Source organism: Micromys minutus (assembly GCF_963924665.1).
Source record: "Micromys minutus genome assembly, chromosome: 2".
NCBI lineage: Eukaryota > Metazoa > Chordata > Mammalia > Rodentia > Muridae > Micromys > Micromys minutus.
The window spans coordinates 48,075,269-48,094,890 of record NC_137971.1 but is presented as its reverse complement, the minus strand read 5'-3'; the positions used below and the strand labels follow the sequence as shown (position 1 = coordinate 48,094,890).

At 37.2% G+C, this 19,622-nt stretch overlaps 1 protein-coding gene across 1 annotated transcript; it reads right to left on the bottom strand.

Moving 5' to 3' along the window:
• Nucleotides 1-2,007: 2,007 nt before the first annotated feature.
• On the bottom strand, nucleotides 2,008-16,675 carry LOC308417575 (membrane-spanning 4-domains subfamily A member 12-like; the record flags this gene model as incomplete). Its single annotated transcript, XM_080912942.1, has 5 exons — nucleotides 2,008-2,118; nucleotides 5,638-5,754; nucleotides 9,214-9,270; nucleotides 12,241-12,390; nucleotides 16,622-16,675. The coding sequence occupies 5 exons, from the start codon at nucleotides 16,673-16,675 to the stop codon at nucleotides 2,008-2,010; spliced, it is 489 nt and encodes a 162-aa protein (XP_080769068.1).
• Nucleotides 16,676-19,622: the final 2,947 nt, after the last annotated feature.

The following is a 19,622-nucleotide window of genomic DNA, read 5'->3' as shown; positions in this document are numbered from 1 at the left end:
TATAATGAGTAACAGAAAAAGATGGTGGGAAAAAGGGTAACCTGTTGCGGAAGATGGACTCTCTAGTAAGAGAGTTCTATGGGTATTCCTTTATGTAGTCTCAGTTGCATAAAGATACATCTAGCGATACATTCCACACTACAGATGATTTATGCAGAAGATGCCTAATGTCCAGAGCAAGTCAGTCTCATTGATGACAAGGTGGTTTGTTTTACTTTTCAATATGAAATCATTTCGAGGCAGCATTACTTCACCTCATCAACATTAGGCGTAGTGTCCATGTTAGAAAAATCTGTGTCCATTCATGTGACTCTTGGGCTCAGAAGAACCCTTTAACTTAGGCTGGCCAGACTCAGCCTCAGATTAATTTATGACAATGAGATAAATTCATGATAAATTTCCCACATGGAAAAACATTAATTTTTATCAGCTTTTATTAATGAAATGAAGGGGAGAAAATGCTGAGGAAGACAATCAAATCTGACTTTCCTATGTGTCTCTGGAATAAACAAAGTTCTTCACCCATCATCAGACTTTCCTCCTTGACTTATTCTGAGATACTTCTCTTAACACGCAGGAAAAGGGCATTATCGATGATAATGGTCAACCTGAGGGTAAGGTAGATGATAGGAAATTGCTTATTAATGTGATCTAAGATAAAGAACTATATAATTTTAGTAGCATTTAAAAATAAATCTAACAAGAACAAGAATAGTCTTATTATTAAGAGTCTTAAATAAAATCATGAGCTGCTTTTGTTCTTTTGTGTTGGTCCTGGAACTCTTGGCCTTATTCAAGCTAGCAAGGGCTTCATCTGAGATATACGTCCCAGACCAAACCATGCCTTGTTTTTTTTCATGTTGTTTTAAGTAATTTTCTCCCTTTCTTTTGCTATTTATTTTCCTCCCATTTGCCTGTAATCTCTTTTCCTCTCCTATTCTGCTCATCACCATTTATGTTTTAATTGTAAAAAAACATTTCCACTGATGTTCTTTTTCTTGCTCCTTTGTTTAGATTATGAGTGCTTTGGCTTTGTGTTTCAGTAGAGACATGCACACTTTAAAAGAGACTTATATATGTGCATGAGTGTTTTGCTTGCATACATTTCTATGCCCCATGCATGTTCCTGGTGCCTATAGAAACCATAGAAGAGTTTTTAAATTCCCTGGAACTGGAGTTATGGGTAGTTGTGAGCTATTGTGTAGGTTCTGGGACTCAAACTTGGGTCCTTCAGAAGAGCAACAAGTGATATTAACCATAGAACCATCTCTTTAGTCCCAGCTGTGTATGTTTGAAGTTTATCAGTGTTAGGCTTTTACATAAATTTCAACTCCCCATTTCATTACTTCAGCTAAAGAAAATTTATTGAAAGGCAAACAGTAAACTAGATATAAGTACCTTCATTCCTCTGGTGCGGTACACGTCACCCACATGTTGTTAAAAAAATGAAGTTTGCTTTACAAATGCAGAGGCAACCACTGAGGCAAGGAAAGTTTTCATTTGACAATGTCTTCTCCCTTCTTGATTTTTATCACATTAATTACAGACAGAGGTGACTTAAGGAATCTCATCTATGAATTAAGGTGGTAAACTAAACAAGGTGTATCTCTGGAGGAAAGGACAAGTGGTGAAACTGGGGCATAGTATTTGTGGAGGTGGGTAGTGGGAACTAGGCCAGTCAAGTAGTGTTGAGTCTAAAACCTGTCACCACACCCCATCCCACAACTTCTTATGTGCTTCTTCTGGTTATCAAACTTAGAAACATAAGTCCTCTATTGCTAAGCTACATCCTCAGCCTCAACTCACTTCATATAAGGAGACTTCTTTAGCTTCAGTTATACAAAGAGCTGTTTAGTACAAGAACAGCATTACAAAATGTTTCCACTTACCTCTAGTCACAGTTTAGAGACGACACTATTGATGATTAATTCTAACTTATCTGAACAGGGTACAGCACAGAAACTAGTAGCTTCTGTTCGCTGAAGGAAGAATGATAGACTCACTGTTTTATTCTCCTGTTTGTCTTGCTCTATAGGTCCACTCAGTTACTATGGATGCCATGAACAACTCTAACATGGTGAATAGGAACATATATTCCGTAAGCAACCTACCGACTTTCTGTATTCAAAAAGAAAAAAAAAGTCTTTACTTAACATTTTCCTTATTTTTGAGAGATTCTCATATGTATATAATGAAATATAACAATACATAGTCCCATTTCTCCCTCTACCTCTTCTCGTGTCAATCCGAAATTTCCCCTCCCAATTTCATTTTTTTTTGGCAGCCCACTAAGTCCAACTAGTACTGCCCATATATGCATATATATGGGGTCATCCACTGGACTAGTGGCTGTATTATTACAAAAGTATGATTCTTCTTTGCTTAGCAATAATTTGCTTCCAGTAGCTCACTAGAAAGGCTTAGGGCCTGGTGTTCATCTACCCTGCCTCTGCCAGAATTTTAGTTGGCTTGATCTTGTATAGATCTTGTGCATGTAACCACAGATGCTTTGAGTTCTTTATGATGATAGCCAAATCATGTCTAGAAGGCAGCATTTCACAGTGTTCCTCCCCATCCTTCAGTTTTTATATTCTTTCTGATTTTTCTGCAATGTTTTTTGGTAAGGTTCATAGAGATGTCAAATGGACCTAACATCTACAAAACTGTTCATTAAACCACTAAATAATAGGTATTTTTCTTCTAAGCAGGCTCATAGAACACATATTAAGACTCAAAGAAAAGGAAATTTGAAATAAAATTCTGTATCCATCTGACAACAATGGAATAAAGATAGACGTCAACAGATAAAAAAACAAAACCAACAAGATAAACTAACTGGACCCCCCAGAGCTCTCAGGGACTAAACCACCAACCAACGAGTAGCCATGGCTTCATTTGAATATATAGCAGAGGACTGCTTTCTCTGGCATCAATGGGAGGGGAGGTCCTTGGTCCTAGGGAGGCTCAGTGCCCCAGTGTAGGGGATGCTAAGACAGTGAGGAAAAAGTATCTAATTGGGATACAGGGTTTGTGGAGGAGAATCTGGGAAAAGTACATTTGAAATGTACATAAATAAAATAACCAATAAAAATTAAATTATAAGTTAAAAAACTACAGGAAGTATAACAACTCATTGAGATTAAACCACATACTGTTGAATAATTGCATCATTGAAGAAATAAAAAAAGAAGAAAACAACAATTTCTACAATTGAACAAAACTAAAAACATTACATTCCAAAACAGGTGGGACACAATGAAGACAATCTAAAGGGGAAAGTTTATAGTACTTGTTGCCCACATCAAAAAGTTATCACAATTTAATAAATCAATGATGCATCTTAGTTCCTTGGCAGAAACAGGAGCAAAGCAAATTTCAGTATCGTAGATAGAAATAGCTAAAATCAGGACTGAAATTACTGAAAGTAAGCCAGTAATCAGTGCCCCAGAAGCTTCTGTATCAGGTCCTGCTTGAGTTTCTTTCCTATCTTCCCTCAGTAATGAACTGTGACTTGGAAGTTAAAGTTGAAATAAACCCCCTTTTCTCATAAATTATTTTTGGTTAGTGTTTTATTACAGCAACAGAAAGTAAACTAGAACATTTTCTAAACTTACTTTTTAACAATAAACATTACAGAGAAATTACAATGCAGGGAAAAAGAAAAAAAATAAAATGTTTATTGTATCCCATACTCTCAATAGCTGAAAATTCATGCATATATTTGATCATATAATTAATAGTTATTGGGGATGGTGAATTAATGTATTTTTGACAAAAGTATAATGAGAATAATTATATTTTCTTCTTTGTTGTGGTTAGAACCAGCATAGCTTCTCAAGGATAAGGAAACTTTTGTTAAGATAGAATTGAAGTACATTTTATTTTGAAGTTTGACATAATTGGGCTTACGTAATGGGGAAGTATATGCAATGATATTTTCCCTAGTTATTTATTAAGTGATAATAAAAGGAAACTCTTCATTTACAAAGCCAAAATGGTCATTTTATGTGTCTCAGTATTGATTTTTGTTAAGGCTCTATTCAGTGTGGTAAGAGATGACTTGGAATTTAACCTTGATCAGCATAAATGCTCTTCAGGTGACTAGACCCATGACCTTAAGCTTAGTAGCTAAACATTTAAAGTTTGCTTCTTTATTGAGTGAGAAATAAACAGATTTGTGTTTATTTCCACATTTATTTATTGTGACATTTATCTCAAGATACATAGAAATTAAAAAAAATGTCATGGTGAATTACAAACTAATATATTTTGGAACTAGTTCATTAACCACAACTCTTATATGTTTAAGTTAGGAGAGTTTTCTTATTAAGTTAGCAAATTAGACACAACCAGCATTTAATGGCATCAACTTAAAAAATGTAGTGTCTAGGTCTTGGTCAAAAGTCCAGATGTTTTGGCCTCTGTAAAGACATAGAATAGAAGAAAAACAGTCCATAGACTAGACTTCAATACCATGGCTTCAAATTGCTACATACTTTGTTCAGCATCCCTTACTTTACTTAGTTCTCATCATTCTTTCTTTTTCACACCAACAAACCTAAGTGGCCAAGTGTGCCTCTGTTCATATTCCCATCTGTACAGGAAAACAGACACACAAACACATACAACCTTAAACAGCTCTGCATGGACCTTCTAAAAAATGAGCGCAGAAGCACAAAAATGTCCACATGGCTTGTGCATGTGGAACTGAGTATATGATCCTTCCAAATTACATCTATTGCAAAGATAAGCTTCACTATGTAGAGTATAGCACTTGCATTGACCATAAGTCTATAGCTAATATAAGTCCATGTTGATGCTATTTCATTTGTGGAAGAGCAAAGTCTTACTCTAGCAAATTTGATCTTTTAAAGCTTTGGGAAAACTGGTCTTAGCGATGTAGATGCCTAGAAAGAAATGCACTGTCAGTCATAAAAACATCATAGCAACAAGGAGTAGCCAGGTCTGACTATAATGCTTTTAATAAAATATCTGTATTGGTTGGTGGATTAGTATAAATATATAAATATATTTATTTATTTATTATATATATTATTTATATCCTTGGAGCCCTGGCAGTTCTGGTTAGTTGATATGGCTGTTTTTCCTCTGGGGTTGCACACCCCTTTAGCTCCTTCAGTCTTTTCTCTAACTCCTTCATTGGTGTCCCAACCAAAGAGGACACATGGAGGAACACATGGCTCCAGCCGCACATGTAGCAGAGAATGGCTTTGTCTAGCATCAATAGAAGGAGAAGCCCTTGGCTCATTTCTTCAGTGGAGGGGAATGCCAAAGTGGTGAGATGGGAGTGGGTGAGTGGGACAGGGAGCATCCTCATAAAAGCAGTGGAGAGCAAATTGGGGGGAACCAGGAAAGGGAATAGCATTTGAAATGTAAATACATAAAATATCCAATAAAACTGCAAAGATATCTGTATTGATAGTTGTAAGACTTGATTAGCCGACTTTGGAATATAGCATGGAGCTTACAGCACACTGATAGTTGGTAGAAATGTCGCATAGAACTGATAAGAATCTTGCTGGTTTGATTAATACTTGAATACCTTGATACTCACAGAGGAACTAAAGGCATGATTCTAAAATCATGATGAAATTCTCTCAGAAACCCCATACTTACATATTGCCACAGGGAAGATTCTAAACTTGAAGTCAACATCAGTTCGACTGTTATTAAAAACACACCAATTAGTGTTGCAAAGACACTTAGGATGTTCATTGTCATGGTCCATAACAGCTAGAACAGAGTAAATAGTATTGTTCAGTAATTGAAACTATTCCATATTTATTCCTGGCAAGTATATTTTTGTAGGATTATAGAAATTGTAATCTTTCTGGATTAGTGAGATCACTAAAAGGTTGTCAAAACTGCAAAGTAGAGAGGCTCCTAGTAGGACCAAACATTTTGGAGGTGGGAGGTGCGGAGATAACAAGACTTTTGCTATGACATGTATGTATTTTTCTTTCTACAGGAAACTGATTGAATGCCTATTTTGTGCTGAGTTAGTAGATAAAGAGACAGAAAAGAAATGGTCTTTGCATTAGATATTTTTTAGACTATTGGAAAAAGTGGAATGCATGTTAAAATGCAAATATAAGATAAAATGCATCCATGATATGGAGAAATCTACCATGTTATTCAGCATTATATTACCACAGAGCTAATGTTCCAGTAAGTTTCTAGGGTTGTTAGACAGCAGGAAGACAAGATTCAGGGAATTTTCTTGGGGATAGAAGTGCTGTCTAGTTAGATTTGGTGATGATGTGGAGGTCATTCTCCAGCCCGTGTGCTTGTCAGGCTGCGTACTCCAGACAATACCTGCTTTATAGCATCGCTGAGCACTTGCACTTTGTCCACTGAGGATGCTAGAGAGGTGATTTGTCATTTAGTACCACTATTGAGAAGAACATTTATACTTATTTCACTGACCATATTCAAAGTATTCTCTTTCTAGTTAATAAGTTGGAAAACAAGTATGTTGACTTAAATCACTAGATTCTGAAACCAATCTCAAAGAACAAACCATCTTAATGTAAACTGTTATATGGTGTTCACTGATATCATTTCTTTTATTCTTTTGAAAAAGTCTCTATTATAGGAAGACAACCAGTGAAGGTTGTGAAGAATTCTATCTCAAACTGCCCAGGAAATTGTCTTTGTATAGGCTAGCTTTCACAGTGCTCGATGGTGTTATAGTCTATGTGCATTAATGGATTAAAGCTATCAGTGGTCTTACCCAGCACCGAATTTTGTGTGTTTTAATATTAACCCACCAGGTAAGTTATGCTCACTGGTACAATAGTGGTATGACTGTTAAGAGGATAGCCAGCTGATTTCTGATTGGTTCTAAGACCCATTCCACATGATGGATTCCACATCGTGTATTGTAAGCCTCATCAGAAACTCACATCTGGGGATATCATTGACCATAGAGAGGAATCTATTGTTTTTTTTTTTTTTTATTAAATAGTTGTCAAGTTGTCTTTTAACTATTTATGTTTATACACATAAATTAGGGCTGATTGCAGTCTTGGTCAGAGAAGCTTTTTGTCATGAGTAATGTTTAATGCAGAGACTCAAAAGTAAATATGTTGAGAGTAAATGACTTTGAGTTCTCAGCCATTGATAGGTTACCTCTACCAACCTCTTCCTACTTAGGGCACATAAGAGACATTTTGAAAAGGAGGACAGAAAGAATGTAAGAGTTAGAGGGTAAGGAGAGATGAGAACTGTTGCCTTCTAGATATGACATGGATGTTGAGTTTATCAACTCATAGCAATGGTTGCCTGTAGATGAAGCCAGTCAAAATTCCAGAACTTGGGTAGGAATCCCAAGGCTTTACCTCTCTCTGAGGAGGATGCAGAGAGAATGAGAGACACTTTTCTTTGGGGATGTGGCTTCTGGCAGGTTGCCAGTGGATGACTACACACCTATATGCACATAGTCAGCACTAATTGGATTCAGGGTAAAAAACAACAACAACAAATAAACAAACAACATGGATTTGGCAGAGAGATGGAATAAAAGGGGTGTCCCAGAAGGAGTCAGAGGGGATAGATATGATAAAAATATACTGTACATGTGTGTGAAAGTTTCAAATCATAAATAAAAAAATCTCTAGACCAAAGAAAAGACAACCAAATTAAAACATTCATTATTTTTATGCCCTAAAAGCCCAATATTATTGTATGGTTCTTTGTAAGAAGCTGAAACACTTGCTGAAGCTTAAGTTACATGGAAATGTGATGGTTTCAGGATCATCATTTTTATTAAAACAACAAAATAAAGAGCTTTAGCCAGCAATTGTAGGCCACTTGGAGAAGGGGTGTTTACAAAACAAGTTTTGCTGGGCAGAGTTATCTGAATACAACAAATAAAAACACTTGTTTGGCTTCTAGTCTGGTGGGGATGGGGGTGATACTGAAATTCAACAGGCAAAAAAAGACTTTGCAAAACAGTTGGGTAGTTCCTTCAGAAAAAGGTAAGTATCCACATATAAGTGAAAAAAGGAATATGTCTGTATCAAGGCTTATTGGTAATTATTCATAGCAGCTTTATTTGAAGGGATTCTGTTTTTATAACAATGTGATTTCCCTTAATAGGCAAGTGTAACAAATTATACAGACACCCAGTTGATTGTTTTCCCTGCAGGTAACATATTCTGTAACACCGATAAATTATCTTACTAATTTATTCTAGATTTTTTGGATAGATCTAGACTTCTTTGGATGTTGTAGAATGTCTTAGCATGTTTCTGATGTCTACGGACGAATCACATAGTCTGACTCTCTAATTTCAAAGCTCTTTGTATCTTTTTCCCCCTTGACCCAACACTTTATGTAACAACTTGCTGTCCTGTTAAATGAAATTTTTGGTGTAGTCCACATGTACACCGTTACTGACTGTTCCAGTTTGCTCTCTGTTGCTATGATACATACCATGACCAAAAGCGGTTTAGGGAAAGAAAGGGGTAATTTCATCTTATAGTCCCTTATAGAGGAAACTCAAGATAGGACCTCAAAGCAGAAACATTGAGGCAGGAACCATGGATGAACACTGCTTACTGGCTTGCCCACTCTTTCTCAGCTAGCTTTCGTATATAGCCCAGACACACTTGCCTAGACATGGGGCACCACCCCACAGCAGGCTGGATCCTTTTACACGAGTTAGTAATCAAGACAATGCACCACAGATGTGGGGATCTGAATTCAGGTTATTTTTTTTTTTTTTGCTTGCACAGAAAGTAAGTTTTATCCGTGGCCTTTGTTTCTTACAGTTTGAAGATTAGGTTTATAAAGCCTTAAGAAATAGTAGTCTTCCTTTCTCACTGTGGCCAGAGAAGGCAGCCCTACTAGACGGTGCTTTGTTCTAAGAATTAAAGTAAATTGTTGTTATTAAAGAAGTGGTCGTGGTCTTTATTGTCATGAAACTTGTTTGAATATTCATATATGGCAGTAGTAGGGCTGTTTCTGTCCTTTCATTGTCTGAGACGACACAATCACCTTATCTCTCTTATGCTTCTCATACTTTAAATACTCCCTACCCAGTGGTTTCTGGGAAGCCATCTAGTGACTCAGAGGCCATACTAATTCCTAACTGACTTTTCTTTTTTTTTTTTTAAATTATTTATTCTTTGAAAATTTCATTTTTCCCTGATAAAACTTTGCAGAGATGCTCTAAGTCTTCTGACTTACCAAATGATTTGAAGGCCACCTCTGTAGTATTACTGAAAAACTTCCTGACAGGCTAAACTGGAAGCAAAGACCACATTTGTTATTGCCCAGTCAGTATGTCTATACATAAATTCAAGATAATTTTAGAATGCTATAACAAGAAGAATATTACCTTAGTTCTTTGGTGAGACTACTAAAAAAGCAACCCAAAAAGCAATTCAAAATTTATATTTATAAAAATCAAAGCTATGAAGGTTCTAGACACTGCTACAATTGTAGTATTATGGAATGCAGGGTCACCTTGAAATGACTTCAGCATCTCACTTTCAGAAGACAGAGTTTGTCCTCCATAAATTCTCCTTGTGTTTCTTACATGGCTGAAAATGTATCAAATATACCCTTTACAGTGTAAACTCTTATTATGAAACAATATTATGGGTAGAAAAAATACAGTATCAAATGTTCCTTTAACATTGTAGATTATAGTTGCTCCATTTTTTTTTTTTTCATGTCCTCAGATGCCAAGTCAAGCAGACAGGAGTTGCACAGGTTGGCCACAAAGTTTGTAAGCAGTGCCTGAGGAAGACCTGAGTGAAAAGTTATGGGAGGACACAGGAACACTGCAGGACAGGTTATGCAGGGCTTAACATGGGGCTAAAAGTAGGTAAATCAGCACCATTTATTGAGTCGTGACATCATTTTTTAATGTTTCTTTTTCTTTTTCTTTTTTTAAAGAAAAAGGAATAGGGATATAATGTTTCAAGCCCAGCTACAAGAATGTTGGGATTTCATAACAACATAATTCTTGGTTTTCTGGAAAGGGCACTCTGGATTCTAGAGTATGGGGTCAAATTAAAGAGAAAATATAGGGAAATTCTTATAGACAAGGAGTGAGTATTCCAATGTAATTCTGGGTGACTTGGTTATTGGTCTGCATTGTACAAACGGTAAATGGTGATGAGCCAAAGGATTTAGAAAAGGCTGTGATGTTACTTTGATGAGTATGAGCTAAATAATGAGACTCAAGAATCATTTTACAAGCTACAAAGGTTCTAGTGCAAGGTCAGAAAGGACCAAGTGGAACAAAATTGAAATAAAAATGTCAGCTTCCATTGAGGATGAGTGCTCCTGGCTGTCTGCTGCCCCGCCTGAAATATTACATCCTTTTGTACCTGAGGACTGTGACTATGGTCGAAACAACTAGGGAAAGGGAAATTGCTGCCATTTCCAAGAGGGGTGCCTTTGTTTCTGGTACTGAGGACACTTGATGTAAGTTATCAGATTCCGGATAAAAGACAGGAACTTTCTAAAATTAGACAAGATCCTGATAAGCCATATCGGAATTTTTTTTCTCAGGCTTACTCAGCCCTGCCCAAGTGGCAGAGGTGGAGTTGAGAAGAAGGGAAGGGGCCTCGGACAGCGAGGGAAACCGCTTCCACTGCCTCTGCTGCTGGTGCTGCCCTATACTGATCCTCCCGTGCTTCGTTTTATTAACTGGGAAAAGAATAACATTCCTGTGTATGTAAATGACTCTGAGACCTTGGGAACCCCTGTTACTAATCAGTTTCCCAAGCAAGGATGATCACATAACAATTTAAGCACGCATGGTCAAAGTGTAAAACATGTTAAAATATTGACCATTCAACATTAAAAGTTAGATAAATTACCCCTCCAAAGCTCTTATGTCCACCTTATTGCAGAATTTGCTGTTATTCCCACAAAGTTAAAAATCACAATGGTCCTGCTTTTTAGTAGTAGAAATTTTCAAAAATTCTGTAATGCATGGCAAATTCAACACTCAAATCCCTTATAACTCACCAGGTCAAACAGCTGTAGAATGTACACATTCCACTCTTAAGAAACAACTTAAAAAATAATGAAAAAATGGGGGAACTACTCCCCAAGATACTCTCACTATTATCGTATTTATTTAAAAGTTTTTAAATTTACCATAATGATGGAACATATTACTCGAGCTTCCAGAATTTTCAGGATGCTTGGCCCTACACGTGGCCATTATCCTGTCCAATTTTATATACAGAAATAGACCACTGGCTACCAGGGTGAAACATTTCAGACATTTTCTAAGTAGGTGCCTGGAATTTCAGGACAAGGGACTGCTGATTCTGTACAAAGCATGGATCCTTAGTTCTGGTGGCAAAACATCCTGGGCATGACCTGGGTCCCAGTGCTGTAATTATATCTTTTGTGCTTGTCTTGGGGTATTGATGACCCCAACCAAAAAGCAATCCCCTAAAATTTAAAAAATAAAAGGAGGGATATGTTGGAACTCTTTCCAAAGAACAGTACATGGAGAACAATGCCATGGGTAGCGGTGAGAAAGGATCCTGAAAAAAAGGAACAGGGCTTTTTACCTCACATGCATTTTATTTCCTGGATTGTTTGGACATAACTTTGTGCTGACAAATAGTCACATTCAATTTGCAAGACATGTTTATTCTTGTTGAATGTCAGAACATAGCTATAGAACCTAATCTGGTCTGTGTACCATAAACCTGGATGTGGCTTTTTCCTTGTGTTCATGCCTTCTCAAAAATAATCTATAGTTCAAGCCAGGTAATTGCATTTAAATTGGTCTGCCCTGAGAAAGTTCTGGAAAAGGGTTGCTTTATTAATATTTAGTATGTGCTTACTGATGTTTATTTACTCAACCTTCCTAGGGATCATTGCTTTCTTTGATTTACTTGTATATGAGAGTGTACTGAAACCAAAGTAAAGTTGTCTACAGCATCTTGCTGCAGTCCATCTCATTCTTTCAGGCCTTCAGATTCCAGGTCCAGCAGACAAAATCTGTACAGATTGGCTAGATAGACAACAAATATAGAATATTATTATGAAAGAACATTGTAAGTAATAAACTAAGATTTTAAAATAAACACCGTACTATTGTTCTTTTTCAGGTAGATGTAGGAATGGTTTCCTAGGGAACAAAGATTGTGTACTCTCTCTGGCACATTCCTTGGATCAAAAATCTATGAAATGTAAGGAATACACATAGTAGTCACTATCAGAGATGAAGTTACTCACAAGCAAGGAAGCCCAAATTGAGTATCCCGAAGTTCCTATGATAGGAGCATATCTATTTCCCAGTCCAAATACAATAGTTTGTGAGACAAACAGGTATGTCCAGAAGTATCCCAGGCTCTGTACAATCAGGCTTGTCATTAGTTGTATGGCCTGAAAGGAAAAGACACCGTTCTTTGTTGTAGTTCTAGCTAACTCTTAAAAAGGAACACACTTCAAGGCAAACACTGGAATGAGGAAGAAAGGTGATGCTCTACCATAGTATTGATAGCTTACAGAACTTAAGATAAAGGCATCGGCTGGGATATAATGCTCAGTATAGTCCTAGGCCATTTTGTTATGCTTTATCAAGCACAATCCAGGTAAATCTGTCACTATAGAGATGTCCCAAGTTCTATGTTTTCTTGTAACTTTCCCACTGACATTCCTAACTCTTGATAATCTCTCATCTGTTTCTCATACTTTCACCATTTCCAGAGTGACAAAGGACATGGTTTCAAATATACCCTTTAAGGCTGGCATTTTCACGGCAGCAGTATGAAGACTCAACAAGCTGTAGTATTTTTGTGTGATTTATTCTTCTTTTTTATAGCAGTATATGGTATCTGTGATCCTAGCTGGCTCAAATATTCACCTAATTGCCATTTGGAAATGCTGACTATGAATAAAATGTCCAGGAGCATAGTTTTTTTTTTTTCTTTTGGTTTAATTGTAGCTAAATTTTTTTGTTTTTGTTTTTTGTTTTTTATTAAGAGGTTGTTAGAATGCAATCCACGATGTCAGTGCCATTTTAAAAAAAAGATATTCATGCCATCAATGTCAAGGGATGATCAGAGTATCAGCATCATCACCAGCATTTGATCACCATCACTCTGCCATTGTTTGTTCTTAGTAGATGCAGAGTATTAGCTCACAATCCCGCCCTCAGTCTCCAGGGACAACTGCTAATGATGTCAGGTATCTTTCTATATGCTTGTTTGCCATCTGTCTTATTCAGTGAAGTCTCTCTTTATATTTTTTGCTGACATTGGAAACAATGAGAAATGGCTTTTAATCATGTATTATGACACATCTTGGCCTTGGCAACATGGTCACATTTACACTTGCCTTGTGTTAGTTTTGTCAACATGACACAACCTGGAATCATCTGGGGAGAGAGCCGCAAGGGGACTGTGTAGATCAGGCTGGTTTGTGAGCATGTTTGTGGGAGACTGTTTTCATTACATTAGTTGATGTGGATAGCACTCACACCCTGATGTAGAAGAGTTGGACACGCATGCATTTATTTTTTTTCTGCTCTTCACTGGGGATGTGATTAGTCATTTCAAGTTCCTGCCTTAGCTGTGGCCTAGAATTGTTAGCCAAATAAATCCCATATCCCTTGTCATTTTTTTCCCCAGGACATTTTAGAACAGCACAGAGATAAAGCTAGGCCAAGCCTCTTCAGTTCAGGCAAGTGGGAAGCATTGCCTGCTCTACTCCATGGAGAGATTCACTTGCTCTGGGACTTTTCTTTCTCAGCAACATGTTACAACTTGCTTCTGCCTGTCCTGAGTCACTGTTGTTCATTCTGCCTTCATTTTCATTCGGGCATTATTTTCTGATGGGGGAGCAATAGCTTCTTAAACATCCATCTAATTTTTCAAAAAGGCTGAGAGTCTATTAAGGTGTATTGTTTTTATTTATACTTGGTTTCTATTTGTTATTCCTATGGGAAACCATTCATTGAGCTCTTTTTATTAAAAAAAATCAACTGACGGAACAAAAAATGTTCATACCCACAATGGTCCTTGGTGGACCAAAGAAGCAAGATTTGTAGTATGTGGCCTCCCTGGGCTGCACAGATTCCTTCTCAAAACCACAATTTCTTTCTTTCTTTTTTTTTAAACAACTTTATTTTACAGAACAAAGATAAATGTACAGATTTTAAACATTTTTTGCTTAAAATTATACATTTTTTGTCAGTACTTTTTTTCAGATTTTAACATAATTTTTACAAAAAAACTATATGAATATATTTTTTAGTCAGTACTTGATTTTTTTCAAGGTTTGATTGTATGCCTTGAAAACTTAATAGTTACAATGAGCTAAAGTACATGTAAAACAAAATGTAACATGGAAATAGTTAAAGTTTTCTTGTTTTGTAAATATTTTTTTTGTTTTGTTTTGTTTTCTTTATTTCTTGGACTTCATACAGTCTGTGAGTTGTTTCTGGGGGAGTGCAAGCCTCTGGGGTTAGCATCCCACTATCAGTGACTGCATATTATGTCTGTTCTTTTGTGACTGGGTTATCTCACTCAGGATGATATTCTCTAGATGCAGCCATTTTCTTAAGAATTTGGTTAAGTCATTGTTTCTGGTGGCTGAGTAGTATTCCATTGTGTATATGTACCACAATTTTTGTATCCATTCATCTTCTGAAGGACATCTGGGTTCCTTCCAGCTTCTGGATATTATAAATAGAGCCGCTATGAACATTGTGGTGCATATATCTTTGTTGTGTATTAAAGTGTCTCTGGGGTATATGCCCAGAAGTGAAATAGCTGGGTCTTCAGGTAGTACTATATCCAATTTTCTGAGGTATCGCCAGACTGATTTCCAGAGTGAAAACCACAATTTCTATTCCCCAAATCAGTTGGCAGTATCTGTGGAGTCTAGTTCTGGACTGTGTGTTTTTCTCTATTTGTCTGTGGTTTTCTTTTTTTAAAAATTTATTTATTTTATAAAATATGGGGCTGGTAAGATGGCTCAGTGGTTAAGAGCACTGACTGCTTTTCCAGAGGTCCTGGGTTCGATTCCCAGCAACCACATGGTGGCTCACAACCATCTGTAATGGGATCTGATGCCCTCTTCTGGTGTGTTTGAAGAAAGTGACAGTGTACTCATATAAGTAAATAAATCAAAAAAAAAAAAAAAAAAAAAAAAAAAAAAAAAAAAAAAAGAGGAGTGGCCCAACCTCAGTGGGTCACTGAGGACTATTTTACAAAATATTATTATAGCTCACAAAATTTATTACATAATAATATATGATGAATACATGTTTTTTTCCTAAGAAGGACTGAGGCATCTACATTTTGGCCTTATTTCTTTTGAGCTTCATAAGGTCTGTGAGTTGTTTCTTGGGTATTGGGTATTCAGAGCTTTCTGGGGCTAGTATCCAATTATCATCAAGTGCATACCATGTGTGTTCTTTTGTGTCTAGGCTACCTTACTCAGGATGATATTCTCTATTTCCATCCATTTGCCTAGGAATTCCATAGTCATTGTTTCTAATAGCTGAATAGTAATCCATTGTGTAAATGTACCACACTTTCTGCATCCATTTCTCTGTTGAAGGATATCTGGGTTCTTTTTAGCCTCTGGCCATCACAAACAAGGCTGCTGAGAGCATGGTAGAGCATGTGTTTTTCTTATTTAAACAATGTCACATAATCTTGATGACTGTATGCAGACAGTATCTTAAAAAACAACTGGTGTGCTTTGTCCCACTTTGACATAACTTTTTGTTTCTTTTCCTTCCCACACAATCTTTGGTGATTTATAGCTATATACAAGATATTGCTAGAATTTTAATAGGAATTTTGTCAAACCCAGAAACCAATGTAAAGAGCTCTAACATTTTTACTATGTTGAGCTTTGCAATCTATAAACATGTCTTTTTATTGATGTAACATAATTAAAAATTTTCATTTGTATTTAGTCATTTTCAAACTACAAGTACTATGTATGATTTCTTCAATACATGTATTTTTTTCTTTAGGAATTGACATCTTCATGTTCATTATTATCTTATAGAAACACAGTTCTTGTGACTTTGCTTAACTTACTTATTTCTAGGTACCCTGTGTTTATGTGCATGTGTGTGAGTGTGAGTGTGTGTGTGTTTGTGTGTGTTTGTTTGTTAGAATTTTTCTTACCTAATTTTTAATCTTTTGTGTTTAACTCTTAATCTGGCCCTATCATTCAGCAGTGTGAGTAGATGATGCAAAAATCATACACCCCAAGGGTGTGGTGGATGAATTTCCAGGGCAAACAGTAGTGTGTCTGTGATAGGAGCCAACTACTGCTCAGCGAGCTCTGGAGTCTGCAAATTCTACTGGATGTACTGACAATGTGCTCACCTCTTTTAGGACATGTCATCATCTTAGGGTTGAAGACTATGATGGATAGTAAAGAAGAGGCTATTCCCCCCCCCCCATTTCTGTATATATGCTGGCTCTGTATATATTTTGATGCCATGTCACCATTACAAGTCGCTGTAATCGATTGACCTCATTTGAGGGATTGATAATGGAAACAGAGGTGGTTCACATCTCCTACTTCGTGTGTTAAAGAGTGTCAACCCTCTCTCTGTGAACCTACTTGAGCAGCATTTTGTTCTTACCCCCAGCAATCTCAGTTCCTTTTTTATCCACAGACGGTTCTGTGGCATATTCATCAAGATGTAACAGAGGAATGTGAGGAATCCTGTGAAAAATGGGGAGGAAAATCAGCATAGATGAGGTCAGTTAGTGATTATTGTTAGGGGTTTCCTACTCTACAGTTGTTCATTGTTTAAAAAGATACTTGATTGCCCCCTGACAGGTTCTTTTGTACCAGAGACTAGCAGTATTTTGACAAAACTAATATTTACCTCTCCAAAAAGTTTTGCTCACAGATCAGACTACAGGTAGACTATGCTCAGTACTAAGTGATAGCTGCTCCAATCATATTACTTCCTTGAGCACCTGCATCAGGAAATTTAGATCCTTGGTAGATTTGATTTAGCCTGGGACCCATTGTCAGTGATGTCTAAGTCCAAGTCTGTTTGGTGGGTGCCTGACTAGAAGGATCTGTGTCAGATGCTTACATTAGATGCAGAGGAGGCTGGGAAATAGAGTACTATAGAGTATAGGCAGACTTCTCAAGTTAGGGAACAAGATAATCAGAGGGGACGTTTAGTAGGCAAGACGAGGGTAACTCATTGTTTCTAGCATTGACAGAGAGGGTGATGGTTCCTATTTTGTATCAGTAATAACCCCCCAGCTTCTATATTTAATGCTCATGAAAACTGTTCTTTATTCTAGCTGGTCTGAGCAAAGGTGGCTATCCAAACCATTTGGTGAGGCTGCAGAAGAAGTAAAAGCTAGAAGTTATGATATTATTAGGTTCTATCTGTTCTAAAGTACGGAACCATAGTGCATGAAACTGTGTGTGTATGTGTGTGGGGATGAAGGGCACCCAGAGAAAATCAGAGACAGACAAAGAACAGAATTTGTCACCTTGTGACAACTTTCAACTTCTTAGTTCCATTTTTTTGGAAGCTTGACTTTCTATACATTATGTAAATACTCATATATATTTTAATTATATATATTAATTTTACTAAAACAAATAAGAGATAATTTTTGTTTTTTCAGTCAAAGGTTAATAATTTATTTTGAGTGGCATTTTAGTTAAATTTGGCTTTGACAATCTCCACCCCCATCCTCCACAAACGGCCCCCCAATCCTGCCCAGTCTCTACTGTCTCACTAATCTTTTCCATTTCCCTCCAATCTCTATATATAGTTTTATTTAAAATTCAGGATATTGTCATATAAGCCACGAACTTTGAAGGTTTCAGTTGCCATGATATTTGATAAGGAGAAAATACACAAAGGCACAGGGAAAAGCACTTTAGAAGATTCTTGAATTAAAAACTTACCGGCTATGAGGATACTTAACAAAAGTATAATACACTCCTTCAAAGACTCTTCTTAGTGACAAGAATCACTTGTAGGGTTATACTGGGGAGAAAAACGAAGCTAGGATACAATTGAAGCTCCCCAGAAAGTAGTGTCCAATGCCTGTCTTTAATGTCGTCTGTTCAAAGGGTCATGGATCCAAGGTTAAAATAGGGCAATCTTGAAGGGGTTGCTTTTAGGTACAGATCTTCCTACTCTGGTATTCCTGCAGGTAGGCAGCTGCCACCTCCTTTTGTCCCTCATAACCTCTTGTGGATCCAACGCAGCACAGCTGCGGTTGTGTCTCAGAGCAACTGTGGTGAAGGGCGCCGCGTGAGGCGGGCCACGCAGAAGCAGAAGCTATTTCCACCGGCCCTTGGAGGTTCCATCCAGACCCCATTCCCGCGAGATGCAGACGCGGTTAGGGATGGGGCCAGCAGGAGGAGCTCCCGTGTGGACACATTTACTGACCAGTGTTGGACATACTATAGCTATTAGTTTGCAGAGTCTCTGTGCCCAACTATGGCCGATTTTCTGCCTCATAGAATCCCCCACCAAGCAAATATCACCCACTGGTTTCCAGTAGACAGGTAGAAGCAAGTCTTTCTTTTGTGAGTCTCCTCGAAAATCAAAGTTCTAAACTCTAGAAGGATGAATGTTGTTGGAACACTGAGTCTGGTGGTGTTTGGGCAAGATGTATCTTCTTCTGTCATCTTTCTGCCAAATCGAGGCCACACTTGTTCTGTGTACTTTCCATTTTCAGAAATTAGATTGCACGAAGAAACCATTCACCCTGGGACAAGAAACTCTAACTAAACATAGTGGGCAGTACACCCACTATGGAGGTGGATTTGAGAAGGAATCCAGAGGAAGATGAGAGGAGTCGTGGGGGTGAAAGACAACTAAAATTCATTATATGAACACATTAAACTTTCAAACTAATAATCAACAAATAAATTAACCATGACAAAAGGCTACTGCTCTATGTAAATCCACTAAAGTGTAAGGGTTTATCAGTCACCTGGAAGAAGTGAAAAAAACAAACAGAAGTTTATCTGCTCCAACGGACTCAGATTATATTGAATCTCAAATGGTTGGCTGCTAACTAATCGGGTGTAGCTCACAGGCAATTTGTTGAGCCTTTCAGTACCAGGTATTCCATGTGTTATATAATTCACTGAATATCTAATCCTATAGGAATTAGAATTCTCTAATATCTATATGTCTTGTTGAGGATACATATGGATGACATTGTTTAAGTATTAGGAGTAAGAAATGGAAAACTACAGAGTATCCTTTACCCTAGAGTTTACCTTGTGGGAAAGGTGGGATGAGAGATGATCCACTTTAGTGTTAGGAGGTGAGACAAACAAACAAAATTCAAATGCAGCTTAGGTGGTAAGGAGCAGACAGAAAGGTAAGGATGCCCTTGCAGAACCCTGAGCTCTAGAAAAATTGTCCAACAATGCCTAAATCTCTTGAGGATTGTGCATTTGGTTGCTGGATTTTTGCAATGTGACAGTGACTGCTGTCACTGAAAAAAGTGGCCTCAGTAGTCAGATGGAGGTCAGACTCAACCTAGAATAGAGTCAAAGGGAAAACCAGAAGTAATCATGTGGAGATAATACGCACTCACCCCTGGAGCTCTGACTTTAAGAAAGGAAAGGTAGTTGTGTGCAGA